The sequence below is a fragment of the Agelaius phoeniceus genome, chromosome 14 (genome assembly GCF_051311805.1).
Source record: "Agelaius phoeniceus isolate bAgePho1 chromosome 14, bAgePho1.hap1, whole genome shotgun sequence".
Taxonomy (NCBI): Eukaryota; Metazoa; Chordata; class Aves; order Passeriformes; family Icteridae; genus Agelaius; species Agelaius phoeniceus.
This window is the reverse complement of record NC_135278.1, coordinates 8,637,611-8,657,734: the sequence shown is the minus strand read 5'-3', so window position 1 is coordinate 8,657,734 and position 20,124 is coordinate 8,637,611. Positions and strand designations below refer to the sequence as shown.

Sequence of the window (20,124 nt, the reverse complement as noted above, 5' to 3'; positions counted from 1 at the left end):
AGACTACACCACTGATGATGTACAAAGCTCTACAACCAGCTCCTCTTGGACTACTTCGTATTTTAATTTTTAAAGATATTGCCAGGAACCAAGTACAGTTGTCTGCTCTCCACAGTGCTTACAGCACTTTATAAGGGTCATATGCTGTTCCCTCTCCTGGAATTTCCATGTTGCCATTTCTTAATTGGTCATCGTTTTCAGGATGACAGTTTTTACTTGGCTCTTTGGAGAAGGAAACATTTCTAAAAGAAGCATCACAGTCAAGTATGTGTAAAGCTGGGAGAAGCAACACCTGCTCCCTGTTATACTCCTTTCCTCTACTCAAAGCAGGAGATGAAGTTACATGTATGTTAAGAGGCACTGCTTGTTTGGAACCTTTTTTTCCTGAATGGTGTGAAAAATTAGAATATAAATCAAACATGAATTAGATAAAGCCATAAGCTGGAAAGATGGGGCAGTGATTGTTCCTGTGTGCTGGGCACTGGTGAGGCCACGCCTGGAATGCTGAGTTCAGTTTTGGGCCCCTCACAAGAAGGACACTGAGGGGCTGCAGTGTGCCCAGAGAAGGACAACGGAGCTGGGGAAGGGTCTGGGGCACAAGGCTGATGAGGAACAGCTGAGGGAGCTGGGGATGTTTATCCCAGAGAAAAAGAGGCTCAGGGGGGACCTTATCACTCTGTACAAGTGCCTGAAAAGAGGTTGCACCCAGGTGGGGGTCAGGCTCTTCTCCCAGGTAAAAAGCAATGGACAAGAGGAAACGGCCTCAAGTTGCTCCAGGGTAGGTTTAGCTTGAATATTATGAAAAATTTCTTTACCAAAAGGGTGGGCAACCTTTGGAACACACTGCCCAGGGACATAGTAAAGTCATTATCCTGTCAGGGATTTCAAAGACGCGTAGATGTGGCATTTAGGACATGGTTTAGTGATGAACACGGCAGTGCTGGGTTAATGGTTGAATCTTGGAGGTCTTTTCCAACCAGACAACTCTATGATTCTCTGATGTATTGGTATCCTAGTGATGCAGTCATTATTTTTGTTAACCAGCACATTTCAAGAAAACATCAGGCTATCAATTAGTATGCAAAAAGTCCATTGTTTAGCTCAAACAACTTGGCTGGTCATATCTCCATTGTCTCAGAACAGCACTGAAACATGCACCCTTGTTTGGTCCCTTTAGCCTTTAAAGCATCTCTTCATACAAACCCCTGCCTGAGCTGCCAGAATCAGTGATAAAACAATTTACTTTTTTTTAGAAATTGCAACTTTTGGTAAGATGACAAGGCACACGACACACTCGTGTTGGTGTATGAGTGCCTGGGCCAACAGGATTGGTTTTGTGTGTTTTTTAAACACTTGACTTTTTTGAACAATTGAAAATAAAAATCTGGTTTTCAACACAGATAAAAGACAACAGACGTTATATGAATAAATAAATATGAAGTAAGTAATAGGTATCACACTCTCAGGTTCCAGTGCAGCTGTAATTACAGACAAGATTGTGCATGGAGATATTCAGAGATTAAGGAAGAAGACTGGCAGAAGAGAGCAAATATTTTCCATGCTGTGAAACCCAGCCCATTGGCTTTACATTGCTTCCCAGAGTGAAACTGTCTTGGCCTACTTCCATGGCAGAGTCACAGGAGAGGGAAACTGAGATGAAGACTCATGGCAGGCAAACCTAAACACCAGACTTGATCTCACCCTTTCCTTTTAAACCCTGTATAAATCCACTCACGTGGACAATGGCTTATGTTTCTGAACAATGATTCAGAACACAGATCTTAAGTCAGAAGACAACAAGCAGCTTCACAAATTAATTTTGGACTCTTCTTGCTCTATTTCTGCCTTTTTGCTGCTTAAAACTAGCTGTGTTTTGTTGCTGTGCTAAACTGTTTTAATGCAGATCATTTACTACAGAAGGGAAAGGGCAAAAGCAGAGGTGCCTGATCTCTTTAATGCACAATCCTGTAGCACTTTCAAAACCTGCAGGAAGATTGCCTTGTCCTGCTTTGAATTTTATTTGGCTTCTTACTTCTCAAGATACTCACAACACAATTACAGGCAGACCCTGTTAGTCCCTGAAAAAAAATTACTACAGCAGGATTGTGAGGAAGGCAGGGAAGTACAAGAGGCATAAGGAACAGATCTGATGCATTAGCAGATATCTACTTTTGGGATTCGTAGACTTAATATATTTAAACAACCCATAAACCTTTGCAAACTTAGGTGTTACTGGACTGATGAGTTATAATACACTTTTTGATAGAAAATGCAGAATTGTGCTCTTGGTGGGGGAGATTGAGAGTCTCTGAATGTCAGTAGCTTTCCACAGCTTGGAAATGCACTTAAAAGCTAAAATAATTTTAGATGAAGGGAGAAAGAATGAGACAAAGAAACTAATATAATGTGAGGGGAAACTATAGCTCTACAGGTCTCACATCCTACCACCAGCACTTCTCACAAGGAAGAAGCATTGTCCCTGGTGCAGCTCCTAAAGTGCAAACTGGGCACTTCTGACAGAAATAAAGTAAACCAGATGATGGGTTATTGTCATGCTTTACCTCAGCAAGTAACTAAACACCACATAGCTGCTCACTCATCTCCTTCCAGTGGAATGGGAGAGTGAATGGGAGGGAAGGTAAAATTTGTGTGTTAAGAAAAAGACAGTTTAATAGCACAGAAATGGAAGGGAAGTAATAACAATAATAGAATTAGAATATGCAAAACAAATCATACACAATGCAATTGCTCACCACCTGACAATTGATGCCCAGCCAGTCCCTGAGCAGCAGCACCTGGCCAGCTTTGCCCATAATTTCTAGGCTGAGCATGACACCACACAATCTGGAATATGCCTGTGGTCAGTTGGGGTCAGCTGCCCTGGCCATGCCCCTTCTGGCTCCTTATGCCCCCCTTGCTGGCAGGGCAGCATGAGAAGCTGAAAAGTCCTTGAGATAGTGTAAACACTAACTCAAGCTTAGCAACAACTAAAACATCAGTGTGTTATCAACACTATTCTCATCCTAAATCCAACGCCCAGCACCGGGCTCCAATTAACCCCATCCCAGCTGAAACCAGGACAGATGGACACAAACACATCTTAGCTTCTTTCAGGTACCACAGCTCTAAAAATCTCCTTGTCTAGGACAGAGAAAGCAGCACATGGTCTGTCTGAAGTGTATTGGTCTGGCAGCAGTCCCCTGGAAAGGAGGCTTACAGTCCACAGCTCACCATCATCCTACAGAAATCCCATCTTCGGTCTTCCTTTTACAAGGGTGAAAGATAAGAATAAACATTACCAGGCCCAGTTTTGTGGAAGAGATATCAATAGCACTGGGGTTTGTTCACAGCTGCCCAGAAAGCCAGCACAAGAGCTTTCAAACCACTCACACCCTCCACCAAAGGAAACTGAAAACTGTTTTTGACAAGCACACAGGCACAGAGATCACAGGCAGAGGCATATGAAAGGGGCTGTATACAAGCAAAAGCTACTTTCATCTCTTTTGCCACTGAAGGACACTTCAGCTTCAGGCTGTCCTTTTACCAACACTGCAGGGAACTTCCACAACAGCTTCCCCTGTTCTATTCCTGGGCCACTTCAGCAGAGACCTCACCCTCAAAGTCGGCACCAGCCAGGCCAAAAGGTCCAGAATCAGAAGACTTTTATACAGTCTTGTTTTAGCATGATTGCAAAATATCTATCTTCTTATTAGAGCAGAGCTGTTCAAGTGATTTGTGTCCAAAGAAGGACAAGGAGGCTGGTGGAAACGTTCAAAAAATGTGTAGATGTGACACTTAGGGACAGGATTAATGATGGACCTGGCAGTGTTAGGTCAATGGTAGGACTCAGTGATCCTGGAGATTTTCCAATTCTGCTTTGAGCTCTAGGATGACTGGAGTCATTCTCTCTCCTGATTCCACTCTGTTTTCCCCCACTCTGCTGCCCCCAAGGACCACTCAGCCCAGTGGGAGAACAGGACAGACACTCAATACCCCACAGAGACACAACACACACTGTGCCCAATGCCTTTGGTCCCAACAGGGAGTTCCCAGTCCCTGCTGGTGTAGCAGCTCAGAGCTATGACACTGCAGCCAGGATGCCACTACAAATACAGCTGTACCACCAGCTACTCACAGTATTTAGAGGGCTCCCAATTCAAATCCAACCCAGTTACTCTAAAAGGATTCAGCACACACTGAGAACCCTGCTTTCAAGAAAGTCCAGGAGTTAAAACAGGTCCCTCAGAACAAAAAGGGCCACTGGTTTCTGAAGAAGTGCAAGCCACTGCCACGTGCTCGTCTGTGCTGGCATCCTCATCCACCTGCAGTCAGCAACCAAGTGCATTCAGATGCCCCACACACAGCACCTTTCCCCAGCCTTCCTCATTTCCTGGTGAAAGATCAGTCTCAGTGGAATTAGAGAAGCAAGGGTGAGTGAAAGGACAAATACAAAATGAATGCTTAGCAGAAATTGGCTTCTCTGTCTGTTCTTTAAAAAAAGAAGTGCTTTTCTAGAACAACACAGTGCAGAATAACTGTTCAGCTTGCTATTTTAGAATGAATTTGTCTTGCATGTCCATGGCAGAAAGTTAAACTCAACAGAGGGCCGCTCAGCACTTCCTCTTCATTGACATGCTATATCCTCCCACTCCAGTTTGGGGACAATTTTAGCCCTGCTAAGGAAAGCTTGTGGCCAAGGGCTTGACACAACAACTCCCTAGGCAGGGACATCTTCCACTAGACCAGGTTGCTCCAAGCCAAGTCCAAACTGGCCTTGAACAGTTCCAGGGATGGGACATCCACAGCTTCTCTGAGCAACCTGTGCCAGTGTCTCACCATCCTCATGTTGTCATCTTATCACAGGGGTTCCATACTGTTGTCTCCTATCACAAAAGTTCCACACCTTCTTGGTGTTTCTCGTGGGCATCTCCTCAGAGCACTGACTCTTTCTTTTCACAAAGCAGCCACTGACTCCAGTTCCCTTCTCACCCACCCACCCCACTCTTTTACAGCACTCTTCTTCTCACTGGTTACAGCTGTGGCCTGGTAGAGTCAGGCCTGTTCTAATCCTTGATAATTGGCCCAGCTGCAACTCCTTAGGGGTAAGATTACTTTCTACACTATCTTTATTTTCTTATATTCTATCCCCCTACATCCTCATACTGAAGAATTTTGTTTTAGTATCTCATCTAAACCAGCCTTCTGTCAGCATGAAGCCCTTCTGCCTTCTCCTGTCCCCACAGCCCCTGTAAAAAGTCCCTCTCGAGTTCTCTTGCAGGCCAGGCCATAGACAGTTTTGTTGACTACCAGGAACTGAAACTCATTTAAAACCAAGGAAGAGAAAAATAGAAGAGTTGGTTAGAAACCAGGATCATATTCCAGGAAAAAGGTGTCAGAGTTTGATCATTTGTCTTCATTCCACATGGGAGGAAAAACTGGTATCTTTACAGATTTGTTAGAAAGAATTAAAATAATCACTTTTAAAGGTAAGAGGAAACTGTGAAAGACTGGTCTGCCAAAGCAATGGAAACAGCCCAGCAGCAGCAACTGGTTTTGTAATGCCACGATCAATCAGGAGAAATCCAACCTCTCCTGGGAGAAATTTATCTCAAAAAGGAAATAACAAATGAGAGAACTGGAGTCAAAATACCAGTAAGGAAGAACAGGAAGAACAGATGCTGCCACAGCAAGACTGAAAGAGTCTAGCTCCTTGTAAGCCCTGTTTGTTGCTTCCCCACTCCTCTGCTTCCATATCTGTATAATTTATTCCAAAGCAAATTTATTATTTTAAAGACTCCATGGAGAAGGCTTTGTGTGTGCTAAGGGACACAGTGCTAACTACTTCTTCCTCTTCCCTATTATCAAAGGCTTTGTCTAGTCTGGGATTTAGCAAGACTTAATTAATGGCTTCCAATGGTACATCCACACTGGAAAGACTTCTCTCATTAGCTAATTAGTCTATTGTCTTAATTAGGCAAGTCACTTTTACTTCCTCATTGTCTTGTATGGGAAACCCTGGTTTTCCCACCTAGGTTTTCCCTCAAGTCAGGTCCTGGCTTCTCTTTCCTCACTTGCTTTTTGGAAGGACTTAGAGCAAGGAGCTGGCAGACAGCATTGCCTCACCTTTCCATGACAGCCTAGAGCAGGCAGGGAATGTTTTGTTCACTGCAGCTGTTCTGAAAACAGGGGCCCCTCGAGTCCCCAGCAAGGTCTTGGGTCATTAGGAACTGGCTCATCAGCATCTGTCAGGAACAAGAGTGCATTGTCTTACAAATTCTCTGTTTTCCTAAGAGGGTAACACCTGTGCCAGCGGGGTTGGAATGAGATGATCTTTAAAATCCCTTCCAAAACAAAGCATTCTCTAATTCTATCCCTGAAGGGCCAGAAGGCCAGTACACGTGCTGAGATGCTCAATGCTCCTAACCTAGGTGAGGAGCGACCTGAGGTCAGGCACCTTCCAGCAGGCTGTGTTTGCTGAACTGCTCTGGGCCCAAATGTATCTCAGCAGGGAGTGCAGGTGGATCCTCTGCAGGAGCTGCAAACCTGTGCCTGGTCAGAGCCAGCAGAGCTGTGGCTGCTGCTGCTCCTCCTTGCTCTGACTGCTGGCCATGGCAATAACTCTCAGCAGCCAGGACTGCCTCTTCCAAGGCAGGGATTCACCCACAGCCTCCCACCACAAGTATCCCTCCTGTTCCATACATGCCCCTCCTTCTCCCATCACACCTGAGTTTTTCTGCAATCCTCACACCACACTTCTCTCTTCCCTACAGAAACTCCCACGGATAAGCACGGCAGAGGCAGAGTTTGCAATCCACATTGTAATGTCTGACCATTTTGGTGCCTGTCAGCTACACCTACTCTTGAAGTGTTTTGTCAGCAAGCTTTCCACTCAGTCCAATTAATTTTGACTAATCACTTTTGGTTAGTAGAAAGACTGTTTAAGACACAAGCCATAATGGCAGAGCTCACCACTGACTTAATGCTCACATCTTAGGTACAGTAGAAAATCAGGCCAGTGTTGAGAGATCTCCACCACCTTCCCAGCACTCCACAACTGAGACATTCAGAAAGTTCCAGAGCATCTCAGAGATGAGGAAGGAGAACCTTGACATGAAGAGACTGAAGAACTATCTCTAGAGGTACTGAGGCTGAAGAACAAACTCAGCTGGCAAAGCTGTAGAAGTAGGGGGAGACTGCCCAGCCATTCAGCCCTGGCTTTGCTCCCTGAGGCACCTCTGGCAGTGCCAACACAGAGATATGACCCAGACAACTTCAGGGAAAAGCTGCAGGTAGGGAATGACACAATGCACAGCCCTTGTCCTCAGACAGCTTGGGGCCAGGCTAATGACACAGGCTATTGTTCTCCCATTCTGTTGAAAAAGCAATGACTCGTGTGGATGCTGGCTTTGGAGTACGTGCTTGGCAATGCCAGCAGATAAACAGAAAGGATTTCCATGCAATACCACTTCTGAAAGAAATGTATTTAAGTTATTTTTGAAATATTATTAAATCCAGTAGTGAATATTTTGAATGTGGTATAATCCATTTTCCTAGAAACCTGCCAAGAAAAACTGAGAGCAGCACAAGGGAAGTGCCACCATGCTGCCATCCCTGTCTCACTGCTCCCTCAGGGACACGAGCAGGAGCCTCACACGCCTCCCTCCTCCATCAGTGTGCCTTAAAAACACAGCTCCCATCAGCTCTCCCTCTCCAGGCAAGCCTGGATCCCTCCTGCTGATCCTGACCCTGCTCCCCTATGAGCCAGGGACCCTCCATCGGCCCATGGAAGCCCCAAAGCCGAGTGCTGACAAATGCAGTGGGAAGGCCAATGCAAGCCACTAAAAAGGACTGGGCAGGGGTATTTCAGCAACCTGCAGGTGGGACTGAGGGCCAAAGAACTGGCACAGTGAGATCTGGGTGGCTCTTGCCATTGAAACCGGCCAGCACATGAAAGCAGGAGACAAGCAGGTGGATTGGGTGGGTGCAGAAGAACCACCCCTGAGCACAGATCATCATCTCCCAGTCTTCCCGGCATAATTCTACCCTAAAAGCAGAGCCCAAATCCATATCCAGGCACCAGGACTCCAGTCTTCTACTCCCTCTTACCTTCTATGTGCTGTTCACTCCACCAACCCTCCTATGCCATGTTTGTATGCAAGTCCAGGGACAGCCTAAGCTGCAGTGGTCACCTAAAGGAATAGGATCTCCTCACCTCAGAGACATAGGACAGAAAGTTAGTTACTCTGCAAAAGTCATTGGAAAATCCTGGACCACCTGGAGAACATCTCCCTTTCCTAAATTGCTCCTTCTGAATCTCCCCACAAGCAGGGCAGAGCTGAGGCCAGCAGAGGAGCCCTGTGCCCCCATCCTGGCTCATGCTGTGGGCACACTGGGGAGGCTGCTCCCTCCCACCTGGCTGTCAGGCAGCATTCCCTGGGGCAGCATAGCCAGGGCTCCATTTCCTAATGCATCCAAATGCAACTCTGCTGTGGATTTCACCCATCCCATTAAGATTCAATTTGATCTATTTTCTACTGCGGTATCTGCAGAAATAAAACTCACAGCTGAGATCAGAAGGCCACACAATGGGCTAAGAGTAAGATGAAATATGTTAAACTCCATTTAAGTTACAGCTCATAGAGCCCATGGGAACTGCAGGCTGTGTGCCTGCTCAGCACCAGAAAAAGCAGTTCCATCAGACTGGGGCTGCTGCAGACATGACTGTCCTGGGACTGGGGCACAGCCTTCTCCTAAGGACTGTCCTGTCCTCCTCCACCCCTGCTCTCTGCAGTGGGACAGACTTGGAAGGAATTAAACATCCTGCACAAAAGCAAACAAAAGGCAAACAACAAAATGCAAACAAAATGAAAAAAAGATAAAAGTATACAAAACCCACCTCTGAATTAATTTCCATTTTATTTATAGGCCATGACATGACAGTTGTCCTTCTAAGCCTTTTAAGTAATCACAGGGAAGAGTTACTTTGAGCACATATGCCCACCTTCCCTTTTCCTGAAAGATGTTCCAGCTCATATTGAAGGACTGTCTGCAAGGTAATTAATTATTTACCATTATCTACGCCAGTACTTGGCTCTTGAGATTTTTTAGGAACATCAAGTCCTTGGGCAGCAATGCTCTTTGGGGCTGAAAAGAAAAGAAGAGCCTTTGCCAGAGACAGGGAAGGGCACAGGGCTAGGAGGGACTGAGAAAGGGAGAACAGGAGCTCAGCAGTGTGCTGAACACGGCTTGCTCTCTTGTCCACAGGATGGCCATCTGGGGAGGCAGGGTGTTATTTTACATGATACAAGACACAAATCTGCACAGATCTGCCTAATAATAGGAGTTTTGTTTCAACTAATTTCAACTGTATAGAGACCTGTTACCCATGTGTAACAGAACTTTTGTCAAACACTGCAAAGACACATAATCTTCAGTTCAGAAATGCCAGAATTACTGTTTCTAGTGGAAACCTGATTCATTGCCGCATTGGTTTTGCACAGCCTGGTTTTTGGTAGCAGGGGAGCCACAAAGATGGCTCCTGTGAAAAGCTCCTGGAAGCTTCCACCATGTCCAACAGAGCCAACCTCTGATGGCTCTGAAGATGGACATGCTGCTGGCCAAAACTGGGCCAATGAGAGAGGCTGGTAATGCCTCTGGAATAACATATTTAAGAAGGAAATCAAAACAAAGTCACAGGTTTTGCTTCTAGTCAGAGGAGGAGGTGAGAACATGTGAGGGAAAACAACATGGAGACACCAAGGTCAGTGGAAAAGGAGGGGGAGGAGGTGCTCCAGGCACTGGAGCTGAGATTCCTCTGCAGCTGTGGTGAAGACCATGGTGAAGCAGCTGAGCCCCTGCAGCCTGTGGAGATCCCAGGGGGATGCAGAGATCCACCCACAGCCCATGGGGGAAGGTGCCCACACCAGAGCAGGTGGATGCCTGGAGGAAGCTGTGATCCAGTGGAAGACCTGATGGAGAAACAGGGACCCTTCTTCCAGGCTGGAGCAGTCTGTCCTTGGAGGGCTGCACCCCATGGCAAGAGAGAGCCATGTCACAGCAGTTTTGGGAGGGCTGTTGCCCATAGGGGAGTTCGTGTTGCAGCAGGTGTGGTAGGGCTGCTGCTCATGAAAGTGGACCCACTCTGGAGAAGCTCATGGGTAACTGTGTCCCGTGGGAGTGACCCCACAGTCTCACAGGGGAAGGATTCCTCTCCCTGAGCAGAGGAAGAAAATCTCCATGATGAGCTGACCAAACCCCCACGCCCTGTCTCCCTGCATTGTGAGTTGGAAGGAGCCAGGGGCTGGGGGGAAGCAGTGTTTTAGGGGCTTATTTTACTTCTCATTATCCTCCTCTGATTGTGTCAGTAATAAATTAATTTTGCAACCATAAATTGAGCCTGTTCTGTCCTTTAAGTGTTTTTCCTGGTCCTTATCTCACTCACGAAATGTTTGTCAATTTTTTTTCCCTCTCCGCTGCCCAGCTGTAGCAGGGGAGGGTGAGCAAAAGACTCTCGTGGGTGCCTGGCATTGGGCCAGCATCAAACCATGACAATTCCTCTCAAATCACATATTTATCACTTGACCACATACCATCTGGCTCCCAAACCACTGGTACACCTGAAGTGCATGCTGAGCACTGCTGACTTACTGAATGACTAACAGTGCTTCAACTCCACTCCCCAGCCACACATCCATGATTTACAGTGCTGTGTTCAAGTCCTGCTCCGACCCCGGGTTTGGGAGTGGGAGGAGCAAAAATTTATGCTGGGAGTTACACAGAGTTTCACAAAGGGACTCCTGAGATCCAGTGTTCCTAAAAATACTCACATCCACATAAAGACTTTTTTCCCTGGAAAAAAAAATAGAAAAGGAAAAAAAACCAAACCCAAATATTGGAAGCTTTGACCTCAGAGAGTTGATAGGATGGAATCCCCCTGGGAACCCCAATGGAGCTGCTTGAAGGACCAATTTAGAAATATTTCTGAAGCTACTGTGCTACAAAGCAACTTAGGAGCTGCTCATGGCTGAGTGAGCTGCTGCTTCCTCCAGAGCCCTGGGAGCACAGCATGGGAGCAGCACAGCATGGGACCAGAAATGCCACTTGGAGCAAGACAGGGCAGTGGCTGAGCCTCCTCCTTGGCACTCTGGACACAGCCCAGGAGGAGCCCAGAGCAGCACTGCTGGAAGGAGGGATGTGCCAGGGCCCGGATGGGGATGCAGCCTGAGCCCTCACCAACGCAGGAGCAGGTGAAGGTGATGTCATCAGAGACCTCTCCAAGTTAGTCTGGCCATGGGGCTGTGCCTGTGGCTCCAACACAGCCCGAACAAATGCCCTGTCTCTGTGTCTCACTGTGCAAGACATCTTCTAGGAAAAGACAGGTCAAGACTGTTCTCCACTTTATGCTCCTATTACAGTTAAAGTTCACAGTTCACCTTAATCCAAATTGATTTTCTCACAGGTTTCATCGCACTGTCACTCCTGCTTCTCCCACCTCCCCCAGCCCCACTCCAGCACCCACTGCAGAGCCATGGGAGCAGGGGGCTGCAGCAGAGGGACGGATCCATCCCCCCCCGCCCTCCTGCTCCCAGAGCCCACCACACCCCCCAAGAGACCACTCTCAACAACTTCTCTGCACCAGCCCTGCAGCCCAGGCCCTCGCTGTGCTGAGCCCCAGCCCCAGCCCCAGCCCCAGCCAGGCTCCCCTGCAGCCCTAACGCTGCAGGTGCCACTCCCATGGCTGGGGCACAGGGGGAGCACTGGCAGCCAGCTTGGCATGGCAAACTCATCACCGAGCTCTTGGTGCTTCAGTAACAAAGCTAAAAGCAACCACTGGTGTGGACAGGCCCCCTCTAGAGCAGAGGCATCTGCCAGCAGCTCACCCCTCTGATGTGACAGGTGCCATCCCTGCTGAAGGCAAGGGGGTGCTGGGTGCCACCCTTCACATCCCAGGACTCGGCAGGTGGGGAAGGGGAGACCCAGCAACCTTCTCACCGTTTAACCAACACACAGCCTGCTCCCCTCAGCAGAGCCCCCCTGAAAGCCCAGCCACCTGCAGCAGGGCCCCCCTCCCTTCAGGGGCCATGGGCTGGGTGCACCAGCAGCACTGGTAGGAGTTTGCTGTAGACAAGTGAATCAGTGCAACAGATGAGCAGCTCCTGAAGCATCTACCCACAATGTACAGCAAGAAGAAATGTAATTTCAGGCTTATGGCAGATGCTGGAGGGTTTGTGGTGCTAAAAAAAATTTAAAAAAATAAATCTCAACACCTACATATAATAGATAGCTTTCTAGGACAAGGAAATCCTGCAGTAGCTGGAAGAAAACCAATCACAGTTCCCAACTACATCTGAGGTAAGGAAACAGAACATGGTCCAAAACAACATCTCCTAAAGGTCAGTTTCACAAAACTAGAAAGAACCAGACACAAAAATAACTGAGAGAAAACATCTAAATATAAGTAAGTGTGACAATGCTTATTGGAGGATGTTTAAAGATGCCTCAGTAGAGCCCTCTTTCCCACCAAGAAAAGCAACAGTATCTTTTTTAGAAATTATTTGGTTTAAAATAGAAATTAAGACAAGAGCCAAATTAAAAAAAAGTAAAAAAAAAAAAATTAAATCTACTATAAAACTAGAGCAAATTTTATACAATTCAATACATTTTTATAAAGAAAGCTAAAAGATATTTAAAAATACCTAGAGGCAATAGTTCTATCAGGAAAAAAGCAACCATCTATCAATACATTAGGCTTGATGCTAAAAAAGTACAGTGAAAGTATCCTGATATAGATGATACAGAAAGTATAAGTATTACTTTTTATCTTTGCAAATAAGGATGACTTAAATCTCAGCTATAGCAAAAGTCTCTGAGAAGCAAGTTGGGAAGATCCCCAACACCATCTGCTAACCATCCTCACATCTGTAACGGGAAAACCTGGACTCAGAGCCTCTGAAGGAGCTCACCCAAATTCCTAACATTGACTTCAAAAAAAAAACAAACCAGAAGCCTGTCCCAGGCCAGCCAGGAAGTTCCAGAGGTCTTGGGATAATAAATAAAAAGCCCTGCTCAAGCAAACAAAAACTTAGCCCAGTGCCAGTATTTCCAGAGGGCAAACGGCTGACCCGGGCAGTGCAGGCTGGTCTCCCTGCCCGTGCTCAGGGATGGAAACACAACTCCTGTTAGTCAACACAGTTTTCTGGCTGGAGGGCTTGTCAAACAGATCTAGGATTTCTTCTGAGAGTTTGCATTTGGCTGACAAAGGTAACTGTTGACATAATACATACAGACTTCTGCGTGACGCCCGACTTTGGCTGGGGTGACAGTTCAAGAACAAAATCCCCTCGCTATGCAAACAGCCCTGTATAGTGTATATCCAAAGGATTAAAAGCCAGTTGAGCCCAATGACCTCATTAGAGTTGTACCTGCTCTGCCTGCCCCTAGAGAGGTTTTGGATCCCTAGAAATTACATTCCCAAGAGCATAAAGGTCCTGTGAGGCAGCAGAAATTGCTCTCTGCACACAAAGCTCCAGGCAGCACTGCTGGGAGACATGGGTTTCCAGGGAATGCATGTTTGGGCTGCGTGCCTGAGTTTGCACTGAGTTCAGAAGAACTAGAGGAGGGTATTGCCAGAGCCTCTGCCTAGGGAGCAGGCTAGCTCATTGAAAAATACTGGCTGGTTTTAGAGCTGATTTTCACACTTGTAAAGCTGGCCAGAGGCAGAATGGAAAGCTGTAAACTCAGCCATGCCAGCAGCCCTCGGCTGGTCCTGATCCCGCACGTGCCCCATTATACACAGCTCACTATCATTGTTTCTTACTTGGGTCCTAATCTGTGCTCAGCACTCTGAGCACCTCCCAGAAACAACACTGGGCACATCAACTTACCTTACACCTTCCCAGATGGAAAAAGAAGCAGTGTGATTTTTCTGGAAAGAGCAAGTTCTTCCCAACTCCCCCAGTGTCCAGAACAATGGAAGGATGATCAGGTTTGTCAAAGTTTTCAGCTGCCAAAAAACTTCACCCCTCCCATAAAGACATACAGACATCTTTCCTGTGAGAGGAGCAGGGTTATTCCTCACACCCTTCACCCTCAATCATGTCACTGCCCTGCACTGTGGACATACAGACCAAAGCCTGGAGCTTTTTTTGAACCTCTCTGACCACACAAATATCTCCAAGTGTCCAAGTAGCTGGATGTGGGAAAGCCTAACACCAGACATTCTCCAGCATGACTGGCTGAACAGCCAGCTGTGGATGTGAACTGTCTACCACAAAGGACACCTGGGGCTTTCAGTGAATCCCAGTTTCCTCTGTCCACAGGCACCACCCACCTCCTTCTCTTTGTTCAGTTCCAGGCAAATGCTGATGGTGAGATGCTGCCCAACAGCCACACTCTTGTGGCTACGTGCCATTGCAGCTGTGGGCAGTGCTGAAGTGACAAGGGACAGGTTCTTCAAAAGCATCCAGGATAACAGACCAAAAACCCCACCTCACAAGAGTGCCCACCCACCAGAGCTCCTGAAGCAGTGCCAGTTACACATCCCAGCCTGAACCCAGCTTAGCCTGACAATACAGTTTTAGCTCCAGCTGGGTGACCTTGAGTGAGCTTGCTCCAGAAACGAAGACCTGGTCCTTCCAGGATTTGGCAAGAGCTGACACAGCCATCACAGGTGCCCTTTTCATTTATTGAACTGGCTTAGGCTGTATTTGCACACGAGCAGATAAACTCTTTGTCCAAAGGACTTCAATCTGGCTGCTGGATCCCCTCTCATTCACGTGGCTGCTCACATGTCAGGAGGAGCATGAACTGAGCTGAGATTCCTGACTTTTTGTCCTGCATCCAGGGAGGCTGACAGACTGCTTACTTCCCAACACAGAGAGATGCAGGACTGTCTGAATATCCTAAGCACATATGATCTTTTTAGCAACACAAGATGACAACACTTAGATGCAGGTTAGACATTTTACTTTACTGAATCAAACCACCACCACTGGCCTGACCACCTCATTCTCCTGCTGCTGAACCCCTTCATGATTTAGCACAGGCATTCCCAGTTTAGGCTGTGACTGAAGGAGGAACAGTGCTCAGGTGAACAAAACAGGATGGGTCCTGGGACTTACCACAGCTTCAAAGTCTGTCACACTGAATTCCCCACTAGTCACACTCACGTTCTGTGTGCAACAAGAGCCACGTCCCCTCAGATCAGGAAGATTAGCACTGTTTGCACTTGTGTTGACTTTATTCCCACACGCCGACAGCTCGTACAGAGAGCAGACAACAGGCTACTGACAAGGACTAAGCTCTGGAAAATATCTCCGTGATCACTTCAACTCAAAGCTGTTCTTTTTCACTTTCACAGGAGCTTTAACTCAACTCACAGTGGCGGTAGTCTTAAAACATGAAATGCATTCAAGTGATCAACGATGTGAAAGGTAATAAAAGCCGCTAATAGCTTCAAGTCTGCTTGCAGCCAGATAACATAAACAGCTAGTTATCTTGGGAGAAGGGTAGGGTGCTTTCCTTCCTCAGAACCACTGATTACAGGCTTGCTGCACCCACATTTTAAAGCAAAGCTGAAGAGAGGAGCTTTTCCAGCTATATTGCAGTTTCACATAAATCCAGTACAGCCTGCCTGTAGCTATGGGCAGCGTTTTATGTACCAGTTAAAAAGCCACTCACTATTCAGGGTCACTGCATCCAGTGCCTGCCCAAGCCAATGGCCATTTCTGTGCTTTCTTTCATTAATAAATCAATCAAATGTTAGAGGCATTGGAGTGAAATTGTCCTCTCAGCCTTATCCATCCAGTACTTTTACTGAACCTTGTTGAGTTACTGCTTATTTACAGGAGACTGAGAGAGACAGTGAGACATCAGCATCTCAAAATACTTGCAACTTGCACATCATAAACACCACAGATATTTCATTAAAGCTATTTTACAAGCTATAAAACTGAAGGTCATTTTATGTCTCTCTATAAAACCAGACAGTGATATAGTCCTCAGTAAAACATACTCTATGGTACAATTTAAGCAGCACTACACAGATTACTTGAAACTCCTTACATAGCAATTTTTATCCAGGATAAGTTAATACTCTGCTAATACTGATATCCAGTATTTCTTTGCTAAAATAATAAGACTTTGAAGGAAAGAAATTTACACCCTCGCATAATACAGCCTTCTTAAAAACACTGAATAATATCAGTTTAACAATTTTCCCAGATGAATTCATTAGGGAGGTCAGTACATAAGGCTACAAAGCAAACTTACAAGTTACCCGTGGAAAAAACACATAAATTCTACACTCTGCTTTCAGCATAGCAGGTTTGTAATAAAAATACTAAAACACTGAAAGGCTGGAACACAAAAGCAAGTGTACAACGTTGTAATGGACTTGTCTTAAAAACCCGAGCACTCTTGCTGAGCACCTGACGCGGCACTCGGAGTCGTCCTCACCTGCACCTCTGCCCCGCTCCTCCCAGCGCGGGTCGCTGAAGGGACGTGGGTTTTACCTGAGCTGGCTCCTCCGTCTGCAGCTGCCTCTGGGGGACAAAAGTTTCGAAAAGTCGGAGGACAGCAGCAGCAGCAGCGGGACGGGACGGGCAGAGAGCGAGCCGGGAACCCCGCGGCAGCCCGGCCAGCGGAGAGAAGCGACGGGCGGGCACTGCTCCGGCTCAGCGCAGCTCGGAGTCCTCGGCCGGGGCAGACCGGACCCGGGGCTCCCCAGGGGAGGTGCCCTCACCGCCCCGGTGCGGGACTCCCGTTCTGCTCCCGCCGCCGCCCGCGGGCTGCAGCCCCGCCAGCAGCGGGGCCGTGCGGGGCCGGGCCGGCGGAGCCCGGGGCGCGGTGCGGTGAGGTGCGGTGAGGTGCGGGGCTGCTCCGCTCCGCTCCGCCGGGGCCGCTCCGCTCCGCCCGCCCCTCGCGCCCGCCCCGCGCCCGCCTCGCGCTCACCGGCGTTGCGGAGCTTCTTGTTCCGCAGCACAGACAGGATGACCAGCGCGTTGCCCAGCACGTCCACCACGATGGTGAAGATAAGCACGGCCGCCAGGCCGGTGGCGGCTCCCGCCGCCGGGCCCCCCTCCAGCCCTGGGCAGCCTGGGCAGCTCCCGTTGCTCCCCGGCCGCTCCATGCGCGCCTCTGCCCACCGCCGCCGGGGCCCCTCCTCCTCCTCCTCCCGCCCCGACGGCAGCTCTCACCCCCGGGCCCAGCCCGGCCCGGCCCGGCCCGTCCCGGGGCGAGCCCGCCGCCCCCTCCCCGGCGGTGCCGCCGCCCTGCCCGGGGCGGAGCGGGGGGGCCGGGCGGGGGTGCCCGGTGCGCGCCGGGGGCACTGAGGCGCTCTCCGGGCCGATGGCGCCACCGCGCGGCGGCGGCGGGCGGCGCGGGGCGGGGGCGGGCGGGGGTCCCCACTCGGAGCCGCCGGGCCCCGCAGCCCCGCCGAGCCCCGCAGCCCTTCAGCCACGCCGAGACCCGCAGCCCTTCAGCCACGCCGAGACCCGCAGCCCGCCGGCCCTCACGGCGGGACCCGCAGCCCCGCCGGCCCTCACGGCGGGACCCACACCCCGCCGGCCCCCGCAGCCCCGCCAGCCCCCGCAGCCCCGCCGGCCCTCACGGCGGGACCCGCACCCCGCCCGCCTCCGCTGCTCGCCCGTCTCCCGCCCTCGGGCACAGGCGCCGGCAGGGAGAGATTACGAGGCGAAGTTTCGCACCTCGAGTCGCTGAAGCCTTTCCCGGTGCCTTTGCTTCCCATCGCCCCGCGGCTCCGCTCCCAGCCAGCCACCCCTCAGGCAAACCCATCCCCACAGGGACTTTTTCAACCAATTACGCTAGAATAAGACCATTCACTTTGGGTTTAATGCTTTTTACCCATCGTAACGTGTGCACTGCAGAATCCCCAGCAGTAATGTCAGTTCAGCAGCCCTCTCACTCAGCGGCTCCTCAGCCGCAGGAAAAGAGCACTCAGCCGGCATACCCAGCTCCCTCAGCCGGCATACCCAGCTCCCTCAGCCGGGATACCCAGCTCCTTCAGCCGGCACACCCAGCTCCTGTAGCTGGGATACCTCGTTCCCACAGCCCAGCCCCATGGCTGGAGCTTCCAGGCACCTTTCTGTGCTTTATTCCACACCACCATGAGCAAGAAGACACCAAACCGCTATGGTCAGGCTGTGGCTGCAATGCCGCAACCATATGAGCTCTCAGCTTTGTTTAGAAAACAAAATCAGAAAAGAGAAAATAGGGATACTATAGAACCATGGAATGGTTTGAGTTGGAAAGGATCTTAAAGATCATTCAGTTCCAAGTGCCCTGGGCAGGGACACCTTCAGGAGCACCAGGGAACTCAGAGCCCCATCCAGCCTGGCCTGAAGCATTTCAAGTGATGGGGCATTCACAGCTGTTCTGGGCAACCTGTTCCTCATCATCCCCAACAGTCAAAAATTTCTTCCTTTTATCTAATCTAAACCCACCCTCTGTCAGTTTAAAGCCATTCCCTGCCCTTGTGTAAAGTCCTTCTCCTTCTCTTGTAGCCCCCCTTAGAGACTGGAAGGTGCTATAAGGTATCCCTGAAATTTTCTCTTCTGCAGGTTGAACAAGCCCAGCTCTCAGCCTGTGTTCATAGCAGAGGTGCTCAGCACCAGCCATGGGCAGGACAGAGGGCAGGTCCATGCTCAGTCTGTCCAGCACCACCTCCTGCTCCTGTCCAAAGCCACCCCTCTGTGTGCGGGTCAAAGTATCCAAGCAAACATTAAGGTTGTGTCACAACCCACCATGGGGGTTTTATTGCTGCCTGGTCGAGTGAGTCAATAACAAAGCAAAAAGCAAAGCCTTTGGTGGCTCATTCCCTGCCAGCAGAGTGCAAGCAGCACAAGGCACAGCAGACACCAGCAGCAAACAGGGTCTGCCCTGGTGGCCCAGGGTCAGAGCTATCAAAATCCTTGAGTTGTTAAAGACAGCATTTTGGCTTGATATGTAGCTTCTTTTGGCTTCCTTTTGACATTCTGCATAGTTTTGAAAATATTTTTTCCGTGTAAATCAAATAGTTTTGTTCATGGACTTTCAGCTGCTCTGTTAGGACATACCTGCAGACAGGAGTAAGGTGAACTCTCATGGACATATCCTTTCAGCCCTTTTCACCTTCACTCTGCTCTTCTCTGTCAGTTTTTCACCGTTTATAAGATGCTCTCAGGAGCATTTCAGCTGTGGAGAACAAGGATGTGACTTCAAAGGACCTGAACTTTACATAAAAGTGTCTTGGCAAAAGCACCAAAGCTACCCAAAAAAGATTTTAGCCTCACACTTAAAAAAACCTGGTTCACAGAGCAGTGCGAGGTAAAGGGGGTGTAACATTTCATTAAACAAATGCAACTGGAAAAACATAAAAAGGGTTTTTAATCTGCACACTTTTTTGTGTGTGTAATTTATACCTGCAAAAAGCAGCTCTTTTTCCACAGCCTGGAGTGACTGCCCTAGACAGGAAGGTCTGCAGAGCTCTACCAGGCATGTGTGCATCTGCATAGCTGCAGCAACTAATCTTCTATAAGAAACTTAGAAGAAATTATGATAGATGTAGTGAGCAACTGTTTTCATCACTGGAGTGATTTAGATGAATGATCTTCAGGCTGTTTCCTCCCACCTTCCTGCTAAATGGACTCTTCACTGCTTCAATTAGACAAGGCAAGCACTCTAGGAAGCAGTGGCAAGGGAAAAAAAATTAAGGTAGAGGTATCAATGAGACCTTTTTAATTACACTTTACCAGAATTGCTGACATAAATCACGCTGAAATAAGAGTATCCCCAGTGTGTTAGAAGAATTTAGGCTCATTTGAAAGGATCATGCACATGATCACAGGAGAAGGCACCTGAATTAGGGCCAGAAACCAGAACCCTTCAGTACCTGAACTACACCAGGGAGAGTAGGTACATGCATGCAGACAGGAAGACCAAGTAGAATGTAATCAGTGCAAAATATTCCAGCGCCATAAATGCACACTGCATGTGCAAAATTGTCACAGCTTTGCTGACAGGGAGGCTGGGAGGGGCAGTGCCTGGCACCCTCCTGCCATGCCTCTCACAGCAGCCCTGTGCAGAGCACCTCTCATCCCTCCCTGAGCAAAACACCCCCGTTTCACA

At 48.7% G+C, this 20,124-nt stretch overlaps 1 protein-coding gene across 5 annotated transcripts in view; it reads right to left on the bottom strand.

Moving 5' to 3' along the window:
* Positions 1-17,277, bottom strand: part of GPR50 (G protein-coupled receptor 50) — a 43,030-nt gene extending 25,753 nt beyond the window's left edge. For 2 of the 5 annotated variants that reach the window (XM_077185993.1, XM_077185995.1), the window contains exon 1: positions 16,951-17,078. Coding sequence is in view for 2 of the 5 variants with exons in the window: in XM_077185992.1 (XP_077042107.1) it covers positions 16,512-16,541; positions 16,951-17,128 (208 nt within the window). In the remaining 3 variants the exon portion in view is untranslated. Of the gene's footprint in view, positions 1-16,455; positions 16,542-16,950 lie in introns of all 5 variants that reach the window. The other 3 variants (XM_077185992.1, XM_077185994.1, XM_054641549.2) reach the window with 3 other exon arrangements.
* Between the last annotated feature and the right edge of the window lie 2,847 nt (positions 17,278-20,124).